General features: G+C 39.5%; 2 protein-coding genes across 2 annotated transcripts in view; one reads left to right on the forward strand and one right to left on the reverse strand.

The window, feature by feature from the left end:
- LOC131230882 (GTP-binding protein At2g22870) overlaps window positions 1–6,220 on the forward strand; it is a 33,678-nt gene extending 27,458 nt beyond the window's left edge. Inside the window, exons 3-4 of the mRNA XM_058226907.1 lie at window positions 5,031–5,193; window positions 5,638–6,220. Of these exons, the coding sequence (XP_058082890.1) occupies window positions 5,031–5,193; window positions 5,638–5,847 (373 nt within the window). The 3' untranslated portion in view covers window positions 5,848–6,220. The remainder of the gene's footprint in view (window positions 1–5,030; window positions 5,194–5,637) is intronic.
- A 624-nt stretch (window positions 6,221–6,844) lies between these two features.
- On the reverse strand, window positions 6,845–25,118 carry LOC131230208 (mitogen-activated protein kinase 15-like). The gene is made up of 10 exons (XM_058226025.1): window positions 23,883–25,118; window positions 22,774–23,182; window positions 22,144–22,271; window positions 21,508–21,567; window positions 20,454–20,603; window positions 20,166–20,321; window positions 19,798–20,006; window positions 17,431–17,532; window positions 17,168–17,337; window positions 6,845–8,048 (listed from the first exon to the last, which is right to left on the reverse strand). Exons 1-10 carry the CDS (start codon window positions 23,904–23,906, stop codon window positions 7,783–7,785), a joined length of 1,674 nt encoding a protein of 557 aa, XP_058082008.1. The 5' UTR covers window positions 23,907–25,118; the 3' UTR covers window positions 6,845–7,782.
- Between the last annotated feature and the right edge of the window lie 445 nt (window positions 25,119–25,563).

Genomic DNA, 25,563 nt, shown 5'->3' on the forward strand with positions numbered 1-25,563 from the left:
TCCCTTGATTGAAACTTCAATCTCAATTCTTGAAAGAAATATGGATGGAGGAGTGGAGCTTGAGGCTTGGAATTGTATAAGAGAGTGTAAGAGAGCAAAATAAAGATGGAGAGAGTTTGAGCTTTGAGTGCATCTAGGAGTGCTTAGAATCTTTTTTTATAGAGAAAAAGTCCGGATTAAAAAATAAAAATAAAAAATTCCAACGGTCAGATTTTTGACTATTGGCTCGCATACAGCATATGCGATCGCATATCATGGCACATGTGGCATATGCGATCGCATATGTGCAGTGATCGCATATGCCACTGTCGCATATGCGATCAGTGCACGTATGTGCACATATGCGATCAGTGCACGTATGTGCGCATATGCGAATGTCCGATCGCACATGACAACACTGGGAGTATAGATGCTTGTCATGCGTACGCCGAAAAATCCTTAGAAGGAAAAACTTCCAGATTCCTAAAAACTCTAAAAACAGATACAAACCCTGAATTCGTAGCTCAATACGAAGAATTTAACAGGCGATATGCAAATGAGCAAAACGTAGATAGATACGTCGCCTTATTCGAAAAATAAAAAATAAAAAATCTTGGAGTAAATCGCTTCACTAGACAATCTGAATCCGAAGATGCACGAATAGCATTAGCCAAACTTCGTATCTGTGACATTAAAGACAGTACCATATTCGAACAATTATCAAAAGCTCTACTATTTAATAGAAAGCCATGGAGAAGAATTCAAAGATGAATACTTCAGAAAGATACCTATCCTTAGTAGTGTCCTCCTACAAAAGTATAAAGAATGGCCAGGAATCGACGGTGTAAAAGCCAATACATTGGGAGAACGCATAAATTTTGCTCACGATTATTTAACAGAACAGAAAAAGAAGATTAAAGAAGCTGCCCTTATTGAAAGAACCTTCACTAAGCTTCCTGCCTTCAAAGAAGACAGAACAGACATCCTCCCAATACAATGGGGATGCTGAAAGAAAGAAAGACCAAAACACAGCTTCAAGAGATATCAACTTAGAAAATCACTCACATTTAGAGAACCTGAACTGAGAAACAAAAATTTACGACAAAGAAGGTATTGGAAGAAAAATACGTCAGCCAGAAAAAGTGTGGCAAACTACAGAAAAAAGGAACATCAAAAACCTTTCAGAAAACGGAAAATAGAATGTTGATGATGATGAATAAATCTATAGCATCGTCACCATAGACTCTAGCAAAACAGAAGACACAGTCGAATATCCTTATCCCAGTGAAGAAGAAGAATCCTTAGAATCCAAACAAACTCCTATTCGAAGCTGTATGATAAGAAGCATAACCATACCCAACCTAAAGGTGTACGTAGCAGCAGACAGCTCATTTGATGAAGATGATGGACCAGAAATATATAAATACGAAGATGTAACTTATAACTGTACAGTCAAGTGGAAACCTAAGCATATATACCAAGAATACGACTGGGACCCTCCACATAAAACAAATCCGGACTGTTGGTGCAAGTTCCGGCTAATAGGATCCAAGCGCTGGCAAATATGCTCCTATTGTTGCTATAAAATTGGAGGAAAATATGGCAAAGATGAGCAAGGTCTTTACATGTCATGTAACTGTTGCTTCCTGCACTACTGCAGGAATTATTTCTTAATAGAATTGAAAAGACAAAAAGGGACCATAGCCTATGACGCAGTCCTAAAAGGATACAGACAGTTCTAGATGGAAGTAGAAGAAAACAGAGTAAAACGACAAGAATTGCATGAAAAATTCCAAGCATTCCACGTAACAGCCGAAGTAAATGTGCCCACAGAACCCACTAGCCCTACCGGGCAAACCCCAGCACCCTCCCTCTTAGATAAAGGAAAGAAGATCATAGAAGAACCAACCGACGAATAAAAAATTTATTCCACCGATGAAGAAATTACTGAACGCAACCCTACTTGGCAGAATGTCAAGATATTACACAGCTCCACTAGCCTAAACAACACCCAGACCTTAGAGATAAAACAGATACCTAGTATGTTATTACGAATGTCAAAATTGAAGATTAGTTAATGACCTCAGTTCACTAGTCTTCTGACAAACCTAATATACTTACATTAACCATTTATATTGTCTTGCCCATTTTTATTTTTTAAAAAAATGTGAGGAATTGTTAGTATGTGTGAATTTTTTTAATAAAAATGCATTAAAAAGAGGATGTTTTGTCTTTTCTAATTTTTGCCTTTTTGTGGTTTTGTCTTTCCTCCTTTGCCTTTTTTACTTGCCCCCACATCGGATGGGAATATGGAGGAAAAAGCCTTTATAAGATTTCCTTACCCCTTACGTTTGTGAAGCAAACATACTAGTGGAGACTGTCGGTGAAGGGTTTGGGTTTTCTTTATTTGCCACATGCGCATGCACACCGAGCCAGGTCGGGCCATGGCATGTGCATGTGTGGGTGCACTCCCGCTATAATTTTTGTTTAAATTTTGTTTTCAAAATTTAAATCTAAAATGTTTCTTTACACCTTCGTGGAAAGAATACATGACCTCTCTTAAACATAAAATAAGGGAAATGAAATTAGACAATCTCATACTTCACATTCGGATAGAAGAGGAGGCATGAGATCATGATAAACAGACCTTTGAATTGGAGAATGTTTTTGAGGCTCATTTAATTGAAAATTTTCAAAGAAGTCAGGAGAATTGTAAGTCTAACGCATCTAAAGAAGTACTTTTTTTTCAGAAGTAAAAGGAATGAGAAAAATAAAAGAAAAAAACATTGATCGTTATGTATAGGGTAAACTTGGCCATTTCCCCAAGGAATGTCTTTAAATTGTTATGTTGGAATTTTGGAATTTAAGAGACTGCACAGAAATTTGTGACAAGCTAATGTCTTTGAATCAAATAATTATTAAACAACACTAATTGAAAATGAATTAATTAAAAAAATAATAAATAATAAAAAATAATTCCCTGTTCTGAGTACGCTTGTAAGCCTTCGACCAACTTAAGAGATGAAACAATCGCCATTCCATAAAAAGTCTCTCTTGAGTTTGTCGATCTTGGCAAATATGGATTTAGGACAATGCTTTAGGGAGAGATAATAGGAAGGAAGATTAGACAAAGTCACTTTGATCAGAGTGAACCTCCCCCCAAGAGATAAATAGCGTCTCTTCCAAGGCGTTTATTTGCACTCTATTCTCTCAATAACTACATCCCAGAGATGTATGGTTGGCTTGTCGATACAAAGAGGGAGCCGTAAGTAAGATGACGTAAAAGAACCAGCTTTACATCCGAACGCCTCTGCCAATCAGAAAGAAGAGAATCAGAGATATTAATACCCAACATTTTGCTTTTTAAAAGGTAGATCTTTGGGCCAGGGATTGCCACAAAACACCTAATCACTTTCCTCAGGTTAACCACAGCAGATTTAGTGGCTTCGCAAAAGAAAAGTGTGTCATCTGCAAATTGAATATGGATAACCCACTGAACTGACCAGCAGATTCCCTTTCCTCAGCCTATGACTAAGGCCATCAGAAGCAATCACAAAAAGAAAGGGAGAGAGCGGGTCTTCCTTTACTGATTTAAGGTATTCAATAATGGTAATGGTAGCTGTAACAACCAACCTCATGGCCATTCTAATATGGGCTGTAAGGGCTGTTACAGCCCCCGTAACAGCCATTACCGTCCTGTAACGGTTGAATTTTTTAAAGGAAAAAATGTATTGGCCCATATCGGCCAGTCACGGGCCTTTTTCTCAACTTCTCCTTCATCTAGGATAGATCTGACCTTCTGGTGTGAAGGATTGACATTGGCCAATAGACGGTTTTTTGGCGACATAGATCTGAAGCCGATTCTAGTTCTAATGTGTTTTTCCATTCTAGAAATTTGACAATATCAAAGAAGAATCCTTAGGCTAATAAATAGCATAGAATCTGGATTTTGAAAAACCTTAAGTTTGTCTTCGTTTCAAAAATCCTGACTGGAGGTTTAGCAAGCATTGCCTCCGCTGTGCTTGGATATAGAAAGTGAACCCCTGCCAAAAGTTATTGTTTTTTCTTGGTTAGTGGGTTGGAAGGTGGTCCTAATTATCTTCACAAATAGGAAAGAAAATTATCGTTGATGGATGCTGCTTGTGCATTAGGGATGCTGAATCCTTGTTTACTTGTTCATCAATGCTTTTTTGCATTGGCTGTGTAGCATTGTTGTTTTCACAGCTTGGTGTTGAATGGACCATTCTGGGTTCTGTCTTTGCTCCTTTAGGGTGTGGAGAGGGGTGCCTTTCAATGGCAAAGGGGGAATTGTGGCATCTCTGTATCTAATCTGGGTAATTTGGAAGGAAATGAACAAAAATGTACACTCTAATTGCTCACAGTCGGTATCTAAGGTGGTGGAGACAGTCTAGTTTCTTATATCCTTTTTTTTTTTTTTTTTTTTTCCCGGAAGACAAATTCAATTTATTAAAAGCAAAAAGGAGAGATGAGGACAAGAATTCAACACGCAGGATACAAGGCCACCTAAAAATAATCAAAGGGCTCAAAAGAAGATCAGGCAAAATGCTTAAGAGCCCGAGCCAATCAATAACATCCAATTTTGCCCTCTAAATGCTTTATCCAGATTCAAGCTGATGTTTGTTTGGTATAATCATGTTGTGGAATGAAGTGAGATGGCTTTTGTAATATTGGGGTAGGTTGGTCCCTCATGCAGATATATTCTTTCCTTCTTGGGGGCCTTTTAATAAATATCTTTTCTATATATATATATATATAAATTGCCTATCTTCTATGAATTCAAGTGGTATCTTGCCTTTGTTGTTTTTTAACCTACAGCTTGATTAGAATATCTCTTTTGCATGATTTAGAAAAATAAAGATAAAGAGGAAAATTCCAGTAGATTATTGGTCGTCTTAGTCTACTTGTCAGTTGCACTTCCCAACATCAGTTTTTCTGCTCCTGTTATTTGTCAGATACTGATTTCTAGTTAACAACGCTTCATTCAGTCTGTGGATTGGAGCAGTTCTGGACTCTGACTGCTTTGATTACAGATTTGCAAATGCTCCTGAAGCTGCTCGAATGGTTTGGTCCTCATTCACCAAAGGCTATTTCTTGAATAGAGAAACTTTGGTTGCCGTCTTACTCCTAATTGATGCTAGTATTCCACCTCAGAAGATCGATCTTGATTGTGCTAATTGGCTTGGCCGCAACAATGTATGCTCCTTTTTCTCTGCAACATCTGTCATTTCTCGAGTCCTACTAAGTCCATATCACCTCATCTGTCATATCCATGCATCAGGTGGTACCACTATATAGATGATGTGGCCCAAAAGTCCGATCAGTTAACCCATCTGATTAGGCCACAGGTGTCTATTGAAAGCAGACGGTTTTTTTTTTTCTCCTTTTTTTCCTTCAGTTAATCCTGCATTGTTTTTGTACATCTGTGGCCCTCCTGATGAGTTTACTGGCATGATGATTGGGTTGGGTGCTTCACATTGTGTGGTCCACCTGATGTATGGCTAGGATACTCCCGACACATGCAAGGCTGGCACATTTGGCTGAGCGCAGCAGTGCATATGGGTTTTAGGAAAGATCTCCTTTCTTTGCTTTCTCGGGGGTAAACTTGCTTCTCATGGTTTTTCCCATTTGGCTGCCCAGATTGCAATGACTTTTGTATTCACCAAATGTGATAAAATGAAGGGGGGCAAAGGAAAGCGGCCTGATGAGAATATCAGGAATTTCCAAGAGCTTATCAGAAAATACTACCAGGAACCACCGCCATGGATCATGACCAGCAGTGTTACAGGCCTAGGCAGGGACGAGCTTCTCCTCCACATGTCACAGCTAAGGAACTATTGGGATAATTAGAGGGGGGAAGTAAGACTGGAACCACAGCGCCATGCATGGCCTTGGACGGATGTTTGAGGACTCTGGACAAACAAATCATGGAACAAATTCAGTAACTCAGTGGTCTGGGGCGATTTTGGGAAAAATTAATTTCTACTTTGTATATAATAGAAAGCTGGTCAAGCTCCATCCCATTTCTTGTTGTGGTATTTTTTGAAGAGGAATTGTAATATCTACTAAGGATGTTGACATCCAACTTGGGTTTTCAGGCCCCATGTTATTATAGTGATCCATAAATGTGGGCCTGATGGGATCCACTGGATGGATCATGCCCCGAAACTCTCAGATTGGAAGATCTTAGTGACCAATCTACAACTTATTTTCCTTTCACAAAGTAATGGTGTTGTGTGCATCATGGCATTGGAGTAATTGTTCAGGTTACGCGACTCTTATCTGAACTCACATGGCATATTTGTTAGACCAGCTAGTGCATCCAAATCAATGGCCCAATTTTGGATGGCTAATCATAACCAATGTATCCCCCGTGGTTTCTATTGCGGGGTTTTCTCTTCGAGACCGAGCTGTACACAAGCCCAACTGAGTCGAGCTTGCCGAGTCAGCAGCTCAGCCAGCTCAAGCCAAGTTCCGGCTGAGTTTTGAGTTTAGGTGTAGGGTTTTTAATATATATAATTTATTTAAATATATAAATATATATAAAATATTTATATTAAGTGAACCTAATACGAGTCGAATTGATTCAAACTGAGTCACGTTTGAGATGAGTTCCGAGCCAAGTCGAGTCAAGTTTGGTCTAGTTTGGACTCGGCTCGAAATTTTTTCGAGCTAAAAAAATTAGCTCGACTTGGCTCAAACCCAGTTTCGAGTCAAGCTTTTCCAAGTTGAGTCGAGTGAGTTAACCCACCTGACTATGTGTACAGCTCTACTTTGAGTTATCATTTTGATGGCTGGTCCAGTCATTTGTGGAAAGCAACTCAGAATCAAATCATTCAACAGACCATAAACCAAAACATTATACTAATTCAATAATTGAAAGATATCTGAGCCTTACAATGAAATTACAATTGACACAACAATTTCAAATGGTAGCCCCCCAATCAAGGACCCCATTGATTTCCATAAGGGGTAGAATGGAGGGTTCCGAATCAGAACAAAGAACTCATGAAATGTTGAAATAATACACCCATAACAATAGAAATGTCTTATAGCTAGTCCTCACCTTAAAAATAAATACAAATCAGAAAAAAAAAAAAGAAAAAGAAAAGAAAAAGAAAAAAAGAAAAGAAAAGAGAAAACAATGGCTCCTGTCTCTGCATCCCTTTTGATATTGCTTTCTACCCCACCTTCCAGATAGCAAGGTCATCGTCAAACTATCCATAACATCCCCCTCCTTCAGATCAGTAAGGTACCACAGCTGAAATAATCACTCTTCTCCCCAACACAGGCACAGCTGGCTAGACCACTTCATGAGCTTTCTTTCAGATGGTGGTGACTTGCCGACCATGTGCCTGGAAAGCAGATGTTTGGTAATCCAGAATTTCCAAACGGTGGGCCCTGTTGTGGATGGAGCATTGCTGAAAATCACATTGACCAGACAATCTTAACCATCTGATGTCTGCCACTGAATTTGGCCCCACAGGTACACAGGCCATTTTCTTTTCAATCGTCCATTTGACTGGCAACCATATTGAACCCACTAGGATCACCTACCTAATTTATGTCATTTTCAGGATATCCTCCATCCACAATAGGGCCCATGATCTCAAAATGTTACGAAAAACTTTCGATATTCCATGCTCCACCATGAAGTTGGTGTTTAGTTTATTGACCAACCAGTCAAGTAACAGGGGAGCCTGTGGATCTGGCGACCAAGGGGTGTAGGCAAATGATGAAGACCAACGTCAGATGATTCTGACCTGAGAAAACTCGAATGCAGAATCAGTACCAGTTACCAGCCCCACCTTTGGCTGCAGCAACTTTCCTTGCAATGTATTGAGGCGGTTTGGGCTGCACTGGATTGGAACCTTCAATCCCTTCATTCTCTCCTCTATCGCTCTTACAGCTCACATTCCTTCTTGGATACAAATGGCCCAAAGCAGCAGGGTTTTTAGCCATCATTCGCTGTTCATATGCTTCTGCTGTCATGCAGTTGTTGTAGCGTGGCACAGAACCAACAGTTTTTCCAGGCTTTGATGTGGCAGCACCTATCATACAAATGGCAGTCAATGAGTGTATCATGAGTCAAAAAAATCATCGTATGTCATGAGAATCAGATCTGATTGTTACATTGATTTCATGAGTTTGATTCCAGCTTACCAACAAAAGGAGTGTACTGTAGAGAGCTCTACCCAGCCCACATGCAACTCTACACACTGTTTCATGTCCCAACCTGGCACATGTAGGACATTCACGATGTGCATCCGGTGGGACCCACTGTGTAGATGATCTGGCCCAAAAATCAGGTGGTCAACTCATCAGGTGAACCATGCTTGTATCAAAACAATGGACAGCTCAAAAATTGCCCACAGTCAACACTCAAAACATACAAAGCTGCCTGACCAGAACCTGCCTAATTATTTTAACCAGGTCTTCTAGACATTGGGGCCCCCACCTGATGAATGGCTTTGAAATCCACACGTGCCAACTGCCAAAGACGTGTACAGGTATGTGAAATGAAACTCGCATGTGGAGGGGGAAATGTTGACTGGTTTCCAAGGTTAGCAAGGTCAATGGTACTAACAGGGGAAGAGGTTCTATAATTTTATTTTCATTCAATCATATTGCAGAAAAGTGTCTTAATTAGAAATATTTTAGTGAAACTTCCCATTTCTAAATGAATTCATGGAAATCACCTTCCCATTTGTTGAATCGATCATAACCCCCTTTAAATGACACCAGAATCAATTAGCATGTCTTTTCAGGCTTTCCCACATCTCAGATGTGACTTAGTTTTTAAAACCACAATAAAAGTGAACATATCTTGTGGTGTTGCGGACACAATCCTTCATCCACAGACTGTTAAGCCTACTCCTAACGGTCAACACAAGCCCTTTAATTCTGAATTCTTTAATTAAGAAGTCATCAAATCAGTAAAGATAACATGTACTCCTGCCCAAGAAAGAGACCCAAGTCCTAGTAACCCCACTTAAGTGGTGATTCAACATTAATTCTATCTGGCAGAAGATAAAATGAATTGGAAAATTAAAAATAAAAAATAGTCATAGGAAAAAGAAATGGTACTGAAATTATTTTTCCTATATGTGCAAAAAGTTTGTGTTGTTGCTTCCTAGGTGTAGCGCTACTTTCCCTCTGCAGTTTACTGGTACTAGTGGAGTAGCATTGACCTGCAATACAACATGTATTCTGGCAATGCAATGGAGTTGGACCCTCATGTTGATCTGAATATCAACCTGATGTTAAATGGAGTCTCTATGCTCGACTCTAAGAATCAAATATGATACTTCATACACATTCAAACTCATAGAATGAAAAGAGGTTATTTTGAGGTCCTTATTTCATTATGCCTAGCATTGGTGGGGACTCTTAAATTCCTTCATAGTAATTTCTTTCTCCTCATCGCTCATCATCATCTCCTTGTACTAGCTATCTGGGGTTGGCTTTACAAATCCCATTCTGTGAATGATTCCTATCTAATGCCCTATCCTTGGAAAGTGGGAAAAAAAAAAAAAACTCCATATCTCTTCTCACAACCTTGATCCAAATCCTTTTTGGGTCCAGTCATCATCTATTTAGGTCCTTCAGCCCTTTATCAAGTTGACCTCCTCATTGAAGCTATCTTTGGTCTTCGTAACACATGACTGAACCATCTCGATGTGATTCCCATCATTTTCTCTTCTTATCAATATTATAAATAAAGAAAGGAAAGAAAGCAAAACCCTTCCACCTTATACCACTGATGCAGGATGATGGAAACTATCCTAGGATGCATGATAATAGATCAATTACACATTAATTTCAACAATCAACATGTAAAATCAAGTATATCCTCATAATAGATTCAAAAATTCAGATTTATAACATGAAGATCCTAGGTTTTCATACACGGTGTACGAAAATATAAAATAGTTCAAGAGTGGCCCGGTTGGAAGTAGGGACTTCCAATCTATATAGGCACGTTTCACACTTAAGGGAATGACTAGTAGGTTTTATGATTAGGGTTAGGAAGGGAAAAATCTGAAATATGGATAATTAGGGTTCATGGGAATTGAGGATTTTGGAATTAGGATTTTTAGAAATTGGGGAAAATAAGAAGTTGAAGATCTAGGGTTTACAAGGTTGTAATGGAAGGGAAAAGAGGAAGACATGAGAAGAAGAGAATACCTTTCGAATAAGGGAAAGATGAAGGATGTACCTTAGAATCCACCACCAATAAGCTTATAGCCTTTTACAATTTAATTGGAATGGAGAGTTTTTTTTTAAAAAAAATAAAAATAAAAAAACCCTAGAAAATAAAGAGGAAAATTCCTTCACACAAGAGAGTTCCACTTTTTTTTTTTTTCTTCTTCTCAATAACACCACTAGGGTTGGAACTCCACCCCTCCTGTGCTCTTATAATAAAAAAATTCGAAATTAAAATCCAACATAATTAAACTATGCCACTCACTTAAGTAAATGACCTATTGTCCAAAATAAGAAAACTAAAACATATATTATCAATCTCAATCATCAAATAACTTCTAAAAATAACAAAAACCATAAAGAAAGCAAGATCATAGTCCAAGGGACCCAGATCTAAAAGATTTGGTTGCCCGATGGCCTGATCAACAAGATCCAATGGTTGGATCGACAAGAAATAAAAATCCTTTGACTAAAATGATCTTTTAAGCAGCCCACATGCATCATCCTAAGGTGGAGTCTTCCTAATGCACGTCCAATGCATGTGGGGTCTTCAAAATGGTCTGGCGGTCGCCATCTGAAACTTGTCTCCCATCTACAAAGAAAGTTGTGCTAATGTGGGTGGTTGTGTGTCTTTAGTACATCCGAGTAGGTCCTCCGATGTCCCCATCAATTCCCCTCGGCTGAGGAGATTTCGCCTCTGGTAAAATAAAGCTGCAGTGATTCCCGAGGAGATCCGGGTTTCGTCGCTGAAGCTTTGCCTCTGTGATCTACGTACTGTCTGATTTTGGTTTGCCCTTCCACTTAACAAGGTACTGGTAACCGCCATGTCGTGTGGAAACTGCTTCTTCATCTAAGATATCTTCCATCTCCTCTCTTCTCATAGGTATGGATGGTACGGATGGTGTAAAGGTTGAGAAGAGGGGTCAGGTAATGGTCATGGGTTTTGGGACAGGTCAGGGGCATCATCATTAAAGTTCATGTGAGGGTTAGGGGAATGTCCATAAAACGGTACAAGATCTTCCACATTAAGTGTGGAACTGATACCCATGTTAGGTAGAAGATCTATCTTGTAAGTATTCGAACCCAGTCTTTTCAAGATTTTATATGGTCCAGTGTTACGGGCTTGTAATTTTTTTATGGTTCTCGGTGAAAACCTTTTTGGACGTATTTTAATCATGACTTCATCACCCATAATAAACTTTTTAAATCTATGGCATGAGTCAGCAATCATTTTGTATGTTTCATTACTTGTATTGATTCTTTTTCTAATCTCCAGATGTGAGTCATGCATATGTTGTGTAGATGCGTGTGTAGACTCTGAAGGCCTATAGAACACAGACGTGGGTATGTAATCTATAGGGGTCTTAGGCCCATCTACTTGCCTTTCCAAATTCACTTCCTCCCCAGGACTCATTTGATCGTGATGAAAGTTTGGTAGAGTCAATGAGTGAATGTCTCGTACGGGTATAAACTCATCCGGTATGCCCTCTGGAATGACAACATTTGACTCCTCCAATACTAGACTCACCTCAGATGGTAACTCTACACTACCCTCAGGTGGCATCTCCATAATAATCTTAGGTGTGACCTCACTTGCCACGTATGCATACAACGCCAAATCAGTTGTAGTCTCTCTATCACACTCTTTGACATTAACTATAGGAAGATACTCAAGCTGGAGTTTCGTTACATCTTCAGGGCTACATGTCTTGACGTCCTTCTTTTTAGGGATGCTTTTGGGTGGGAGAGACTTCGGACAATCCTTTTGCCTCTATACAGAAACGAACACGTATTTGAGCGATCGAATAGTATTGCATCCATGTCATACAACCAAGGCCTACCCAAAATGATGTGTCCTATATCTATAGGCAAAACATCACACCACAACGTGTCCGTATAGGAACAAAACTAGATGGGAATAGGACAACACTGAGAAAGCAGAATTGAAGATGCATCAACCCATGAGACTCGATAGGGCTGAGGGTGAGGAACGACTAGCATACCTAAGCGGTCCACGGTGCAAGCAGATACCACATTGATGCAACTGCCACTATCAATGATCACCATGTAGTTTTTACCACCACACTTGGCACAAGTGTGGAAAATTGAATCCCTGCGCCAATCATCACTTTCTACAATTTGGCTTAAGGCGCGGCTAATAATTGCAAGTGGCACAATCTCAATTTGATCCCCAACTTGTGATTGGACATCTTCCCGAGGGTCAGGGTTTGCCTAGAGGGAGGCTTCAAGCCAATTGACACGCGCATTGATCATGGTCAACTGAGTTGTGGTGGTCCTATTGTGCGCTTCAATAGCCGTCAGACGGTTGTCGATAGCGTTAAGCGCCTCGTCAATCTGCTTTAGATTAATAGTGGTATGTAGACCAAAGCCACGTCCAGAACAAGTGGGGGCATACACAAGGTAACTCCAAAAAGGAAACTCTAGGTCTTAGGATAATGATGAAACTAACCTAGAGATCAAGCTGGACACACCAATCAGAAAATTCAGCAAGCCACTATCCTCAAATATGATGATGAAAATTCAGCAAGGTAGTAATCTAAGGGTGCCAAACTGAAAATTCAGCAATGTGATACCCTAAGATTTCTATGCTGAAAATTCAATAATGTATAAGTGGAAACACTAGCTGAAAAATCAGCAATATGATACTCCAAAAAAAAAATAAAAAAAAATAAAAATTAGCAATATGATCCTATATGCAATGAATGTTCTACTAACCCTAGATGTGACTCTAACCTAAATGCAACACAAAAATCCTATGCTAAACCTATGCTTTGATACCAAATTTGATGCAGGATGATGGAAACTATCCCATGATGCATGATAAGAGATCAATTAAGCATTAATTTCAGCAATCAACATGTAAAATCAAGCATATCCTCATAATAGATTCAAAAATTTAGATTTATAACATGAACATCCTAGGTTTTCACATACACGATATACGAAAATATAAAATAGTTCAAGAGTGGCCCAGTTGGAAGTAAGGACTTCCAATCCAGCATAGTCACATTTCACACTCAAGGGAATGACTAGTAGGTTTTATGATTACGGTTAGGAAGGAGAAAATCTGAAATATGGAGAATTAGGGTTCATGGGAATTGGGGATTTTGGAATTAGGGTTTTTAGAAATTGGAGAAAATAAGAAGTTGAAGATATAGGGTTTAGATGGTTGTAATGGAAGGGAAAAGAGGAAGACAAGAGAAGAAGAGAATACCTTTCGAAGAAGAGGAAGAGGACGGATGTACCTTAGAATCCACCACCAAACAAGCTTCTACTCTTCCACAATTTAATTAGAAGGGAAGGTTTTTTTTTTTTTTTTTTTTTTTTTAATAAAAAAAAACCCTAGAAAATAAGGAGAAAAATTCTTTCACACAAGAGAGCTCCAAATTTGATGCAGGATGATGGAAACTATTATATGATGCATGATAATACATCAATTACACATTAATTTCAACAATCAACATGTAAAATCAAGCATATCCTCATAATAGATTAAAAAAATTAGATTTATAACATGAAGATCCTAGGTTTTCACATACACGGTGTACGAAAATATAAAATAGTTCAAGAGTGGCACAGTTGGACGTAGGAACTTCCAATCTAGCGTAGGCACGTTTCACACTCAGGGGAATGACTAGTAGGTTTTATGATTAGGGTTAGGAAGGGAAAAATCTGAAATATGGAGAATTAGGGATTTTGGAATTAGGATTTTTAGAAATTGGAAAAAATAAGAAGTTGAAGATCTAGGGTTTAGAAGGTTGTAATGGAAGGGAAAAGAGGAAGACAAGAGAAGAAGAGAATACCTTTCAAAGAAGAAGAGGAAGGATGTACCTTAGAATCTACCACCAAACAAGCTTCTACCCTTCCACAATTTAATTGGAAGGGAGGATTTTTTTATTAAAAAAAACCTTAGAAAATAAGGAGGAAAATTCCTTCACACAAGAGAGCTCCACTTTTTTTTTTTTTTTTTTATCAATAACACCACTCCCCCCCCCCCCCCCGGTGCTTTTATAATAAAAAATTCGAAATTAAAATCCAGCATAATTATAACTATGTCACTCACTTAAGTAAAGTGGCCTATCGTCCAAAATAAGAAAACTAAAACATATATTATCAATCTCAACCATCAAATAACTCCTAAAAATAACAAAAACCATAAAGAAAGCAAGATCATAGTCCAAGGGGCCCAAATCTAAAAGATTTGGTAGCCCGATGGCCTAATCAACAAGATCCAACGATCGGATTGACAAGAAATAGAAACCATATGACTAAAATGATTTCCTAAGCAGCCCACATGCATTATCCCAAGGTGGGGTCTTCCTAATGCACGTCCAATGCATGTGGGGTCTTCAAAATGGCCTGACGGTCTCCATCTGGAACTCGTCTCCTATCTACAAAGAAAGCTGCGCTGATGTGAGTAGTCGTCTCTGTCTTTGGTACATCCGAGTAGGTCCTCTGATGTCCCCATCAACCACCCATCTCTTCAATCTTTCAATACTTTAATAAAGCCTCTTCTAAAGAGCATGGTTAGGTCAATGTGGTCATTCAAAAATGTTTTATCAACTTGTCAGAGAAATGAGATTTTTTCATATGAATTATATGATATGTGGCACACGTCGTTGCTTAACATACACAGGTTTCCAAATCTGACAAGAGGGCCCATGGTCCGGTAGTCCAAACCATTGATTTCTTGAATGGATGGAGAATGACCAAAAAGTCTCCTTAATAGGAATATCCAAGCAACCAATATTAGGAAGTGTTAATGCACTAATTTTTACACTATATTTGTCAATCACATGAATCCTTATGTTATGTAGTCGGTTGAGCCCTTGAAAGCTGAAGACTGAAGACACAAGTGAAGGTGGAGCATCAAGGAGCAAAGAACAGGTAAATGCGGTGCCTTGTTAACTCTAACCCTAGACCCAAAATAATCTATTAAACCTCTAGATGATCTTAAACCTAATATGTAAATCTTTTATTGATCATTCCTTATGAGCCTAAATTGATCATCCTTAGGTTAGCTTTAGAGGTCTCGTGTTGCTGGAAAAACTGCACAATTTCAACAACCTTCGGTCCCACCGAACCCACCTTCGATCTGACCGAAATAACTAAAACAGGATGGTGCACTGAGGCAGAATTCCGGGTAATTCGGTTGCAACCAACTACCACCTTCAATCTCACCAAAGACCACTTTTGGTGCGACCGAAGACTACCTTAAGTGCAACCAAAAGTGCCCAAGTCTATCCAGCGGCTTTCCTGTCTAATTCGGTACGACTGAAGACTAGCCGTTTCTGTCGGTTTTATGACCGTTAGAACTTGATTCATTTATAAAGGATATTCGGTCTTTAGGCATTTTTTTAAAGGATTTTTGGTGCAATTGAAGCTTAGGAGAATCCCCAATCATATCCCACATCCCAAGCCTCATATTCCATGAGATTTGACTCGTCTTCTTATGCTTTACCACTCTAATGAGGATTTCAACCTCAATGTTGAAGATCATTTCAATCTCCACCATTTTCTAGAGTTCAGACCCAACCTCTATAGGTATGTCCTTGTCTAAATCCTCTAGAAGACCATTCTTAGTAAATCCCCTAGGAATAACTCCCCATTAGTTATAGGAGTTCTACTAATCTCCCATCATCTTGGTCACCTCAAAAGAGTATCAAATACAAGGTGGTTGATCTTAGAGCTAAAACATTGGCAACGCATCGACATCATGATCATGGGAGCAAAGGGGAGATGACTGAAGCACGAGAGAGCATCGATCTAGCAACCCGAGACACCCGAGACAGTGTTATAAAAGGAGCTCAATTCGACAAGTTGTCATTTGTAAGAGTCCGTATACACTCCTTCCTTGTGTAGGGTTGAGTGTAAGAGTTTGAATTGCCAAACACGACTAGGTTCTTGTATAGGACATTGGTTCTTATGTAGGACCTAAATTAAAGTCCTTGTGTAAGCCACCGTACATGGGTGTGTACGTGTTAGTCTTTGTGGGAGCATCCGGCAGGGGTAAAAATAGGTCATTGGACTAGGACTGAGGTTGTTGGTTAGCCAATAGAAAACTAATTCAAGGCTCTTGCGGGAGCCTCCAATGGGAGTGTACATCAGTAGGTTCTTGTGTAGGACCAAGGTATGTGTCGAGCTCATAAAAAACCACGTAATCTCTTATGGGAGCCAGTCCTTGTGTAGGATTGTAAAGGTTAGAGGCAAACCTGATTTAAAACCTCCGATAGTGAAATCCGGTACACTTATGGGTTGAGTGCGTCCGCCGGGAGTGGAGTAGGGAAATCGAACCACTATACATGCCTGTGTTTGGGATTGTCTTTTGAGCACTTGTTTAATTATGCTTATGTAATGAATGTTTAATTATATGTATGCATGATTAAATGAATGCTAGGAGTTGATAGGTAGCACATCCCACATACACATGTACACTATCATGTTTATAAACTGGTTGCTTAATCGCCACATCTTTTGTAGTCTATGTGATTGGACCCTCAATTGGCTTGGAAGCCATAGAGTTAATTGACTTATTTTGTTTAAATTGCATATTAGTTAAAGTAGGTAACTGTGTTTTAAAGGCAAAATTTTTATTTGGTTCCCCCACCTCAGGACATAGCCATCATTCCTTAGCTCCGCCAAGTTTCCATACGCATAGCCAGTGGGCCCACCGCGCGCCATTTCAGGAAGTTTAGTTGAATGTGAACCATTATTTCCTTCTCAACAGTCTACATGTAGGGCACAAATAGAAGGGTTTAAAATTGTCTTAGCAAGGATATTTTGAAGTGTAGTCCATTCACAGCGGGGCACGACAAACAAATGGTCTGGAACAAGTGTATGGAGATTTATATCAACTTCTAAACAAGTAAAGAAAAAGGAATGAGTCTGGTTTTAATGCTCAACAAGAGATTTTGAGGAATGCAAATTATGGACTGCACCTTACCTTGTGCTCTGTGTGGAACCTGGATAGGAACCCTTGTCATGGGGATCCCACAGTTCCTGTCTGGCTGTGGCTTCTCAATCTCTTTGATGCAGCATTTGGACAAATTGTCAGTAACACCGGCTTGATTTTGTGCCACTGACACGTTGTTGTCTGGATAGAAAACACATGGCCTACATGTAAGAGAGTTCCATCAGTGGGACAGTCAATGTGCCAGTTAAGAAAATGGGAGCAGCATATGAAGCATAAAATGGCAATATACATACCTGGGTAAAGAGGCATGTTGCCTCTCAAGTGGGGCAACTGTCACACCATTTCCATAGTGCTCCTCAAGGTAAGCAAACTGCTTCTTAAATTGATCCACAGCACTATAAAAGAAAGTAATACTAATCACGAACAGTTTGTTTGGTTTCAGAAGAAATCAAGACATATGATAGTCGATTAAAGGTAATGAACAGTTTCCTCTGTACAGGTGGGGCCCACTGTTAAATGGTCATGATCATTGATCTGAAGGGCACACCATGATGAATCTTTCTGCCAAACATCCAGATTGGAAGATCCTGGCCATCCACTCCTTGGATTTGTTTAGTAGATGTTACTGTGGTTTTATTCATAACCGTTATTTGTAGGGCCCCTTGTGAGGCAAAAGCACTACTCATCTGTAACTATATAACTTGAGAAGTGGTGGTCAAGGAGAGCGGGAACTTTTGGGTCAAGAATATGGTCGCTTAGGTTCTGTTTGGTAGATGATGCCATATATCGTGGTAGAGACATTTGTTGGAAAGGTGTAATCGTTAACCCCTTTTACTTGCACTTCATGAGAGAAAATTCCACAAATAGTTAAATTTTTTAATACTATGGTCTATCTGCGAAAGGACAAAAAATGGACGAGAAGTACTTTTATACACATTTTCCAGTTTAAGCGAGTAATTATATGAACCTCAACTCAAGAAGGGCCTTTAATTGGATAAGTGGAGACATGCTTCAACTTTCCAGCCCTTTGATTTAGTGGGCTTCAACTTTCCAGTCCTTTGAATTAATGGGAAACATTGTGGATATCTCATGCCCCAAAAGTCACCATGGGGGCAATCGGCTGGCAAATAGACAGTTGGGTTTTTTTTTTTTTTTTTTTGGGGGAGGTGGGGGCAATTAAATTCGATAATAACAGTGCCATAGATTGGATCGCTAGTGCCATCCAATCTGAGAAATGCTCAAGGCATACTCAATACCTGGGCTAATCAAAACAATTCTGAATCACCAATTCCTGGGCTCTGGTTGATACAAAGCACATCTTCCAGTCAAAGATTGTATCCTTCAAGTTTAAGATTCAAGAGTCTAGCATAGGAGTTGAGTTTTGGACAACTATGGATTCGAGAGTTTGGTCTATAGAGTTCTTTAATCTAGGCTTCAGGTTCTATGATTCACGAATAAAGAACTCTCAAACATCTTATTTTGCTTGGCCTACTCTTTAGGATTGATAGTTTCAGGTTATATATTTGAGGTATAGTTTTCTTTGGAGCCTTAGAGCTTAGAATTCCATGTATTGCATGGCTCTAGGGATTTGGTTTTCAGATGTTAATGATCCAACATAGATTTGGATGTAGTAATTGGTCATTTCCAGGAAAGTTCAACATACACAAGCATGATTTGTTGTACACGACTGTCAGTTCAGACATGGAGACTGTGGGAACTGCCACACATGCATGTTCATATAGTAAAATGTATTAAACAACTATGAAAAAAAATGGATACACATGCATGCATGCAATCATTATGGTGTGCATACACAGGCTCATGCTTACTGAGCCATTCTCCCCCCATGCATGCATTCTGAGAGTTGAACTCACAATGAACTCATGCATGTATGCATGTGTTCAAGCATGTGAGGTCTGCATGTACACACGTTCCAAAACATGAGGACAATAAAGAAAATTAAGAGAGTTCCCCAATAGTTGTGCTGCATATTAAGAAAGGTTCCAGCATAGAAATGAAAGAACAATGAAGGGACATTTTCTTCTGACTTAATATCCTGCCTAGGGTTTGTGGTTTGCTCTCTTGAATTAAGATAAATGCAGCTGAGTCACATGAGTGTGCATGCAAATGAGGGCATGGCTCAAATGTGCCAACTATTGCAGGCATGCCAGATACAAGCCTAATCAGGTAGGCATCTAGATGCCCTGGCCTAAAGGTCAGGTGAGTTTGCCCAACTGATTCACACAAGTACAGTTGAAAATGCACTCAGGGATTAAATATGCAAACACAGTGCATTTGTGCAGGATCCAAGTCTCATCAAGCAGGCTTCTAGATGTCCTAGCCAAAAGGTCAGGCAAGTCAGTGCATTTGGTGGGCCACACATGTATATTGAATGTGAATCATTTGTCAACTGCTTACCATCCATTTCCTTTTGTACATGTCGCAACCTAATGGGAGAATTTGCTTACGTTTGGGCCAAGGCATATACATGGCGGGGGCCAACTGATGTGCAGCTTGGATCTTGCACAAGAGTGCCACATTAGGCATGATTGAGCCGCAAGGGCGCTTGCAACCTGCAAGTGCACTTCCTCATGTCCTATTTGCAGGGCCAATTAAGGAAGTTAGGGAGTTAATATATTGTGAGATCAGGAAACCAATACCTAGGATACATGAACCCCATCGAGTCTGTTCCCTCTAAAGTCTTCAAAATCTTTGGATGGTACTCGAGAATTTCCTGATAAATGAGTTCTCTTACATCTTCTTTTGTCAGCCTTCGTCTCTCAAATTCAAACTCCATCTTCGTTACTGGCTTAGCGAAAGGCTCCCTGTCCACCTTGGCCAAGCTCCTGAAATAGGGATCAGCCAAAGCCTGACACCTTGTGGCACAAATTTTCTTTGTTAGACAGCGCATGCATCTTAAGAAACTTGAAAAAAAAATAAAAATAAATATAAATAAATAAATAAATAAGACATAAAAAGCTAAAGCAAATTTTGGGCCCCAACACCCAGTATAAGCATGCCACTATACCTCCTCTGCAGTAGGGCGATCCTTGGGTTCAAATGCTAGCATCCTTTCTAACAAACGGAGAGCAGGAGGATCCACATGTGGAAATTTCTGGGAGAAAGGTACTGGTCTTTTCTTGCGCATGCAACTTAGGTATCTCCGTGCCTTCTCATTACGTACCTGTCAAGAGAAGATAAATGGTTACATGTTAGTTAAAAGAGGACAGTCATAATAGAAGACTTCATTGATCAACTAAAAAAAAGGTACGAACACTTTTGTTTTATTGCAAAAGTAATATCACAGGAAGCAGACCCTAGCAATGGCTTCAGCAGCAGGTGTTCCTAACAGATCAGTCATCAAATCCAATTGGTGCACCACATTCTTTCCTGGAAAGAGAGGCTTCCCAGTCAAAACTTCAGCAAATATGCAGCCAATGCTCCATATGTCTATCGCCGGAGTGTACTGCAACAAATTCAGTGAATAAAATGAGAACTTTATATGAAGTGGAAAGCATATAGAGGAAATTTTCGTCGTCTACAAAAGCAAGTCCTCATGATATGTGTTCCAAACATCTCGAGATTGACTATCACTTTAGACACGAGAAAGTTTCCACCAACGACATTTATCCCTGAAGTTTCTACTGATGGCATTTCTTTGCTGTTTACCCCTATATATCTCAGATTGCTCATATATGTGCAAAACAATTGGCTATAGTTTTCAATGGCTTAGGAGAGAGTTGAAGATTGCCACTCCAGAGATGCACAGCTTGAGGAGAAGTGGTAAGAGATAAACATGAAATATTATGGATAATCAAAGGGTGATTTATTAACGTCCCTGGAAAGCCATACATATTACAGCAATAGTGTGTAATAGTGTGTAGGTAAGTGTCCACCTTCGTGGATACAGATTATGTCTCTACCCCTTATCCTCAAAGAAATACATTCCTCGTTCAAATTCTTTGGGTAAACATCTTTGGCATATGAAGTCTGAAGGCTCCTCATGTGCATAAAACCAGTTAAGTTTCAGCAACAGAAACAGAGTGATCAACCAACAAAAAAGCATGCGGGGAGATGATGAACCAAATTTCAAGCATAAGAGATGCAAAATAAATTAGATCCAATAAAATCATTCTAAGCCAAATCCAAGAAGAGTAAAATTCAATGGAAATAAACATAATAAATGTATTGAATGGAAGAACATATTGTTCTTGAAGAATGGGGATGGGGCTAGTGATGCCTACAAAACTACTCCATGAGAAAAGAAGAAATACTCCAATTGAAAGCTCAATTGGAACTAAAAAACCACAAATAAGATGAGTGCATCATCAAACTGATTCCACAAAACTGGCAAACTAAAATTCATGCACCTTGGAGAAAAAGGATCCACACAATTCAGGAGCTCTGTACCATCTTGTTGCAACATAGTCCTGTAAGCAAGGGAAAGGGAAAGTGATTAATACAAGGGCATTTTCTCACCGGGCTCGGGTGTGGTGGCCTATGGGATGCAGGGGCACACTTGTGGTGGGCGGCCCATGTGAGGCGGGTGACTCATGTGAGGTGAAACCTATGTGATGTGGGGCCCACAAGGGGGTTCGGCCGAGGACCTAACCCATGGGATGTGGGGCCTGGGCTATGAGATAAAGGGGTTGATTTGCCACGCTCTATCAGTTTGAGCTTTTAAAACAAGTGATTAGTTGTCTTGCATCAAAGTGATATCAGAGCAGGAGGTCTCATGTTCGAGACTCCTTGGCCCCTGGGATGCAGAGGCACACTCAGGGTGGGCGGCCCGTGTGAGGCGGAACTCATGTGATGTGGGGCCCATGAAGGGGGTTTGGCCGAGGACCTAACACACATGGGATGTGGGGCCAGTTCAAGCTTTTACAGCAAGCGGTTAGTTGTCGCATGATACTACGAAGGGCCACTATGGTTAGAGAGAAACATAAGAGTTGAAGTTCGAGGAGAAGAAATAAATACAAAATCTATTTGATTGGTAAGAAACATACCGTCCAGAATATGGCAGTGGGAGTATCATTGAAGGCCACCCTTGCAAGGCCGAAGTCACAAATCTTGAGCTTGCAGTCAGCATTTGCTAAAATATTCTTCGGTTTCAGATCCCGATGAAAAACATTTGCTGCAACACCAAAGAATGGGAAAAAAATCAGAATAGGAAGAAGTAAAAGGAGTTAGTGCTACTTAATCCATGCAATACTATCATGCACAAGCTATTTGCTCAAAGGGAAACAATATCATGCATAAGATATTCGATACTTATGCAGCTCAATAGGATTATACATGTATGTATGTACTTGTGCTTGCCTGATATCATTCTCTTATCCTCAATGCACCAGGCTTTGAGTTATAGAAGATCGTCTCCAATATTGTACAAGAAATAGCATAATGTTTTGGAAGAAAATCATAGACCATTCATGTAATTCAGACATCCTTTTTTTTTTCTTTTCAAATAATAAGAATCTCATAATCGCCTTCCCAATTCAGCTGCCAGAATCCCAGATGCATGCATCAAACATACTGCATACAATGGATAGGTTGCCATAACAAGAACTGAATTATATTTTAAATTAGTAAAGTGCAACTCCCAAGGTTAATGCACATATGAATAAGCATTAAATCACCTGTATGTATGTACTTCAAGCCTCGAAGAAGCTGATAAAGAAAAAATTGATAGTGTTCTGGAGTCAGATCATCATTAGCCTTAATAACCTGGTGCAGATCAGATTCCATGAGTTCAAATACGACATATATGTCTCTGAATTCCCTTCTGGAAGGAGGCAGAAGGATGTGTTTGATTTCCACGATGTCGGGATGACGCAGGATTCTGAGGAGCTTAACCTCACGAAGTATGCGTGTGGCATCAGAGACATGCTCAAAGATATCATTAATCTTCTTAATCGCGACTTTCTCCCCAGCATGAGTATCGAATGCAGAGCAAACAATGCCATAGCTCCCCTTCCCTATTACCTCTTCTATTCTGTACCTGCTACCCTCGCCATACTCAGTGAAAAAATTGACTTCCACAGGTGCCTGAATTAACAGATCAAGAAACATTTGGTTGATGCAATTGAAGAAATTCAAGATGAGCATTGAATTAAGAGAACAGGAATCACCACAACAAGGGTTTTTTCTTGGTATAGGGAATTTATGACAACTATATACGTACTCTCATAAAATTCACCCAAGTCAACCAAGAATGACAGATCGTAAACAAATCTTAAACAGGAAATTCAGTATTGTACAGGATCTAGGATTCATTTGGCTGTTCTCGGTTCCCAACTCTTTTTTTTTTTTTTGAAAGATTTTGATTCCCAACTTTCCAGGATCAGCAGGATGCACTACCAACAAACCACGTATCTCCACCATGCTTTTGGGTGGAAAAGGCATCAAAACATCAGTCTGCTGATTGCTTATTACATTCATGATGAACGGATTTCATTAATATTTCTAGGATAAATGGAATCCATCAAAATTCCAACTTCAGCAATGAAATTGAAGCAAATATACCACAAACTAACTAAATTGAATTGCATGAAACCATAAAGATAACCTACTCCAAACATCTGAAAAGCAAAATCTAAGAAACCCACTTCGAGAACTGGCATGCAAATCATAAACAACAAGATCGATCTTGAATCCTTCACAGTTAAATGTTTCTCAACAACTTCAATGAGAGAATAAAAATAATAACAATGATAATGGAAAACTTACAAGAAAACTAAAAACATACCTTCCTTCGATGATCCCTCTGCATCTTAGCTAGCAAGCCTCAAACTCTACCCAGGCAGATAATTGAGAATAGCATCTTTCAAACTCAAGGCAGCATGAGAGAAGCTAAAACCCTTAAGTAAGCCATTAAGATAAAGGGACCCAAAAAAAAAAAAAACTTTCAGATCAGACGGGACTAGAATCGTCCAATTTCTGTCTAAAAAGAGCTGAAAACAAAGATTTTGAAATCGAGGGAAGAGCAAGTCCAGAGTTGAAGATTAAGTAGGATCAGAAATTCTCCAATTCGCTGCTAACACTACAATTGAAAGAAATCAGCCAACCAAACAAGGCTGAATTCCGCAGATTTAATCTAATTTTGGGGAACAAAACTAAATTCACGATTGAAAGGAGAAGAATTTGTGAATTCAACTGAAACCCAACAACCTTGAGATAGAAACCAATTAGAAATCCTTTCTTACTATTTGCAAAGAAAGGAGGCGAATCTTCTGGCACAATCAGAAGGAGATTATAATTTCAAATTCTGCTGAAAACCCAGCAATCCTGAAACTGAAACAAAGTGGATGTCGTGATTCCTTACAAAATGCAGCAATTGGAGGCAGAATTCGCAAATTCTCCACCAATAGCGGTGCTAAAACTATCTTAAAAAGGAAGCAAATTTACAATCGGGAGGAGACGAGATTGCAAGATTCTATCCGAAGACGGATCAATTTAGAGGTCGAAACAAGGCAGGAAACCTAATTCACATCACTCAGTGGAATAAAATTCAGCAGAATTCCGCTACAAAAACAACTGAAGAAACAGAATTCGAGAACGGAAGGAGAACAGATTGAGATTCTGATGAAAACTGAATAGTATTTAGATCAAGACAATCAGAGAGAAAGAGATGTAATTTATGGGCAGGTTGAGGCGGAATTTTCTAAAATGGTTGGGGAATTGAAAAGCAGAGGTGGAGAACGAAGGGTTCGAGATTGGGATGGGATTGGCGGGAATCGCTATACAACTCCTCAGCAGCGGAAATCTCTCTCTCTCTCTCTCTCTCTCTCTCTCTCTCTCTGTTTGTTTAATAGACGGAGAGAAGAAGAGGCGGATTTTCCTATTTTATTCCCAGATTTGCTATTTTTTAAAATTGCATCGTGAGTGAAAAATAAAAAATAAAAAAATTTCGGGCTTGGATTTTGGAGAAAGAGGAGCAGAGGTGAGGATAGTTTAATAGAGAGGGAAGAAGACACGAGAAAGGGATTGAGAAATTCGCGTGATGGAGAGATTGAAGAGGTGAAGGGTAGAACACGTGCGTACTTGACACTTGTGTTACGGTCCTATCATGGACCCCACTCATCGGGCGGGTGAGACTTGGGTGCTGGATATGGAAACGGATCGGCTACTCCCCCTGCCACCAGCCATTGGCTGATGGTCGGTGCTCTGTGGGCCCCACCATGATTTATATGTTGCATCCAGGCCGTCCATCTATTTTTATAGGTCGTTTTATGGTATGAAAGAAAAAATGAGGTATATCTCAATCTCAAGGGGACCACATTACATGAAACAGTGTTGAATGAACGTTGACCATTAAAAACGTTTTGGAGGCCATAAAAGTTTTGGATCAAGCTGATATTTATTTTTTCCCTTCATCTAGGTCTTTATGACCTAATCAACAGATTGGATGTCAAATAAACAGTACAGTG

This window comes from Magnolia sinica, chromosome 17 (assembly GCF_029962835.1).
Source record: "Magnolia sinica isolate HGM2019 chromosome 17, MsV1, whole genome shotgun sequence".
NCBI lineage: Eukaryota > Viridiplantae > Streptophyta > Magnoliopsida > Magnoliales > Magnoliaceae > Magnolia > Magnolia sinica.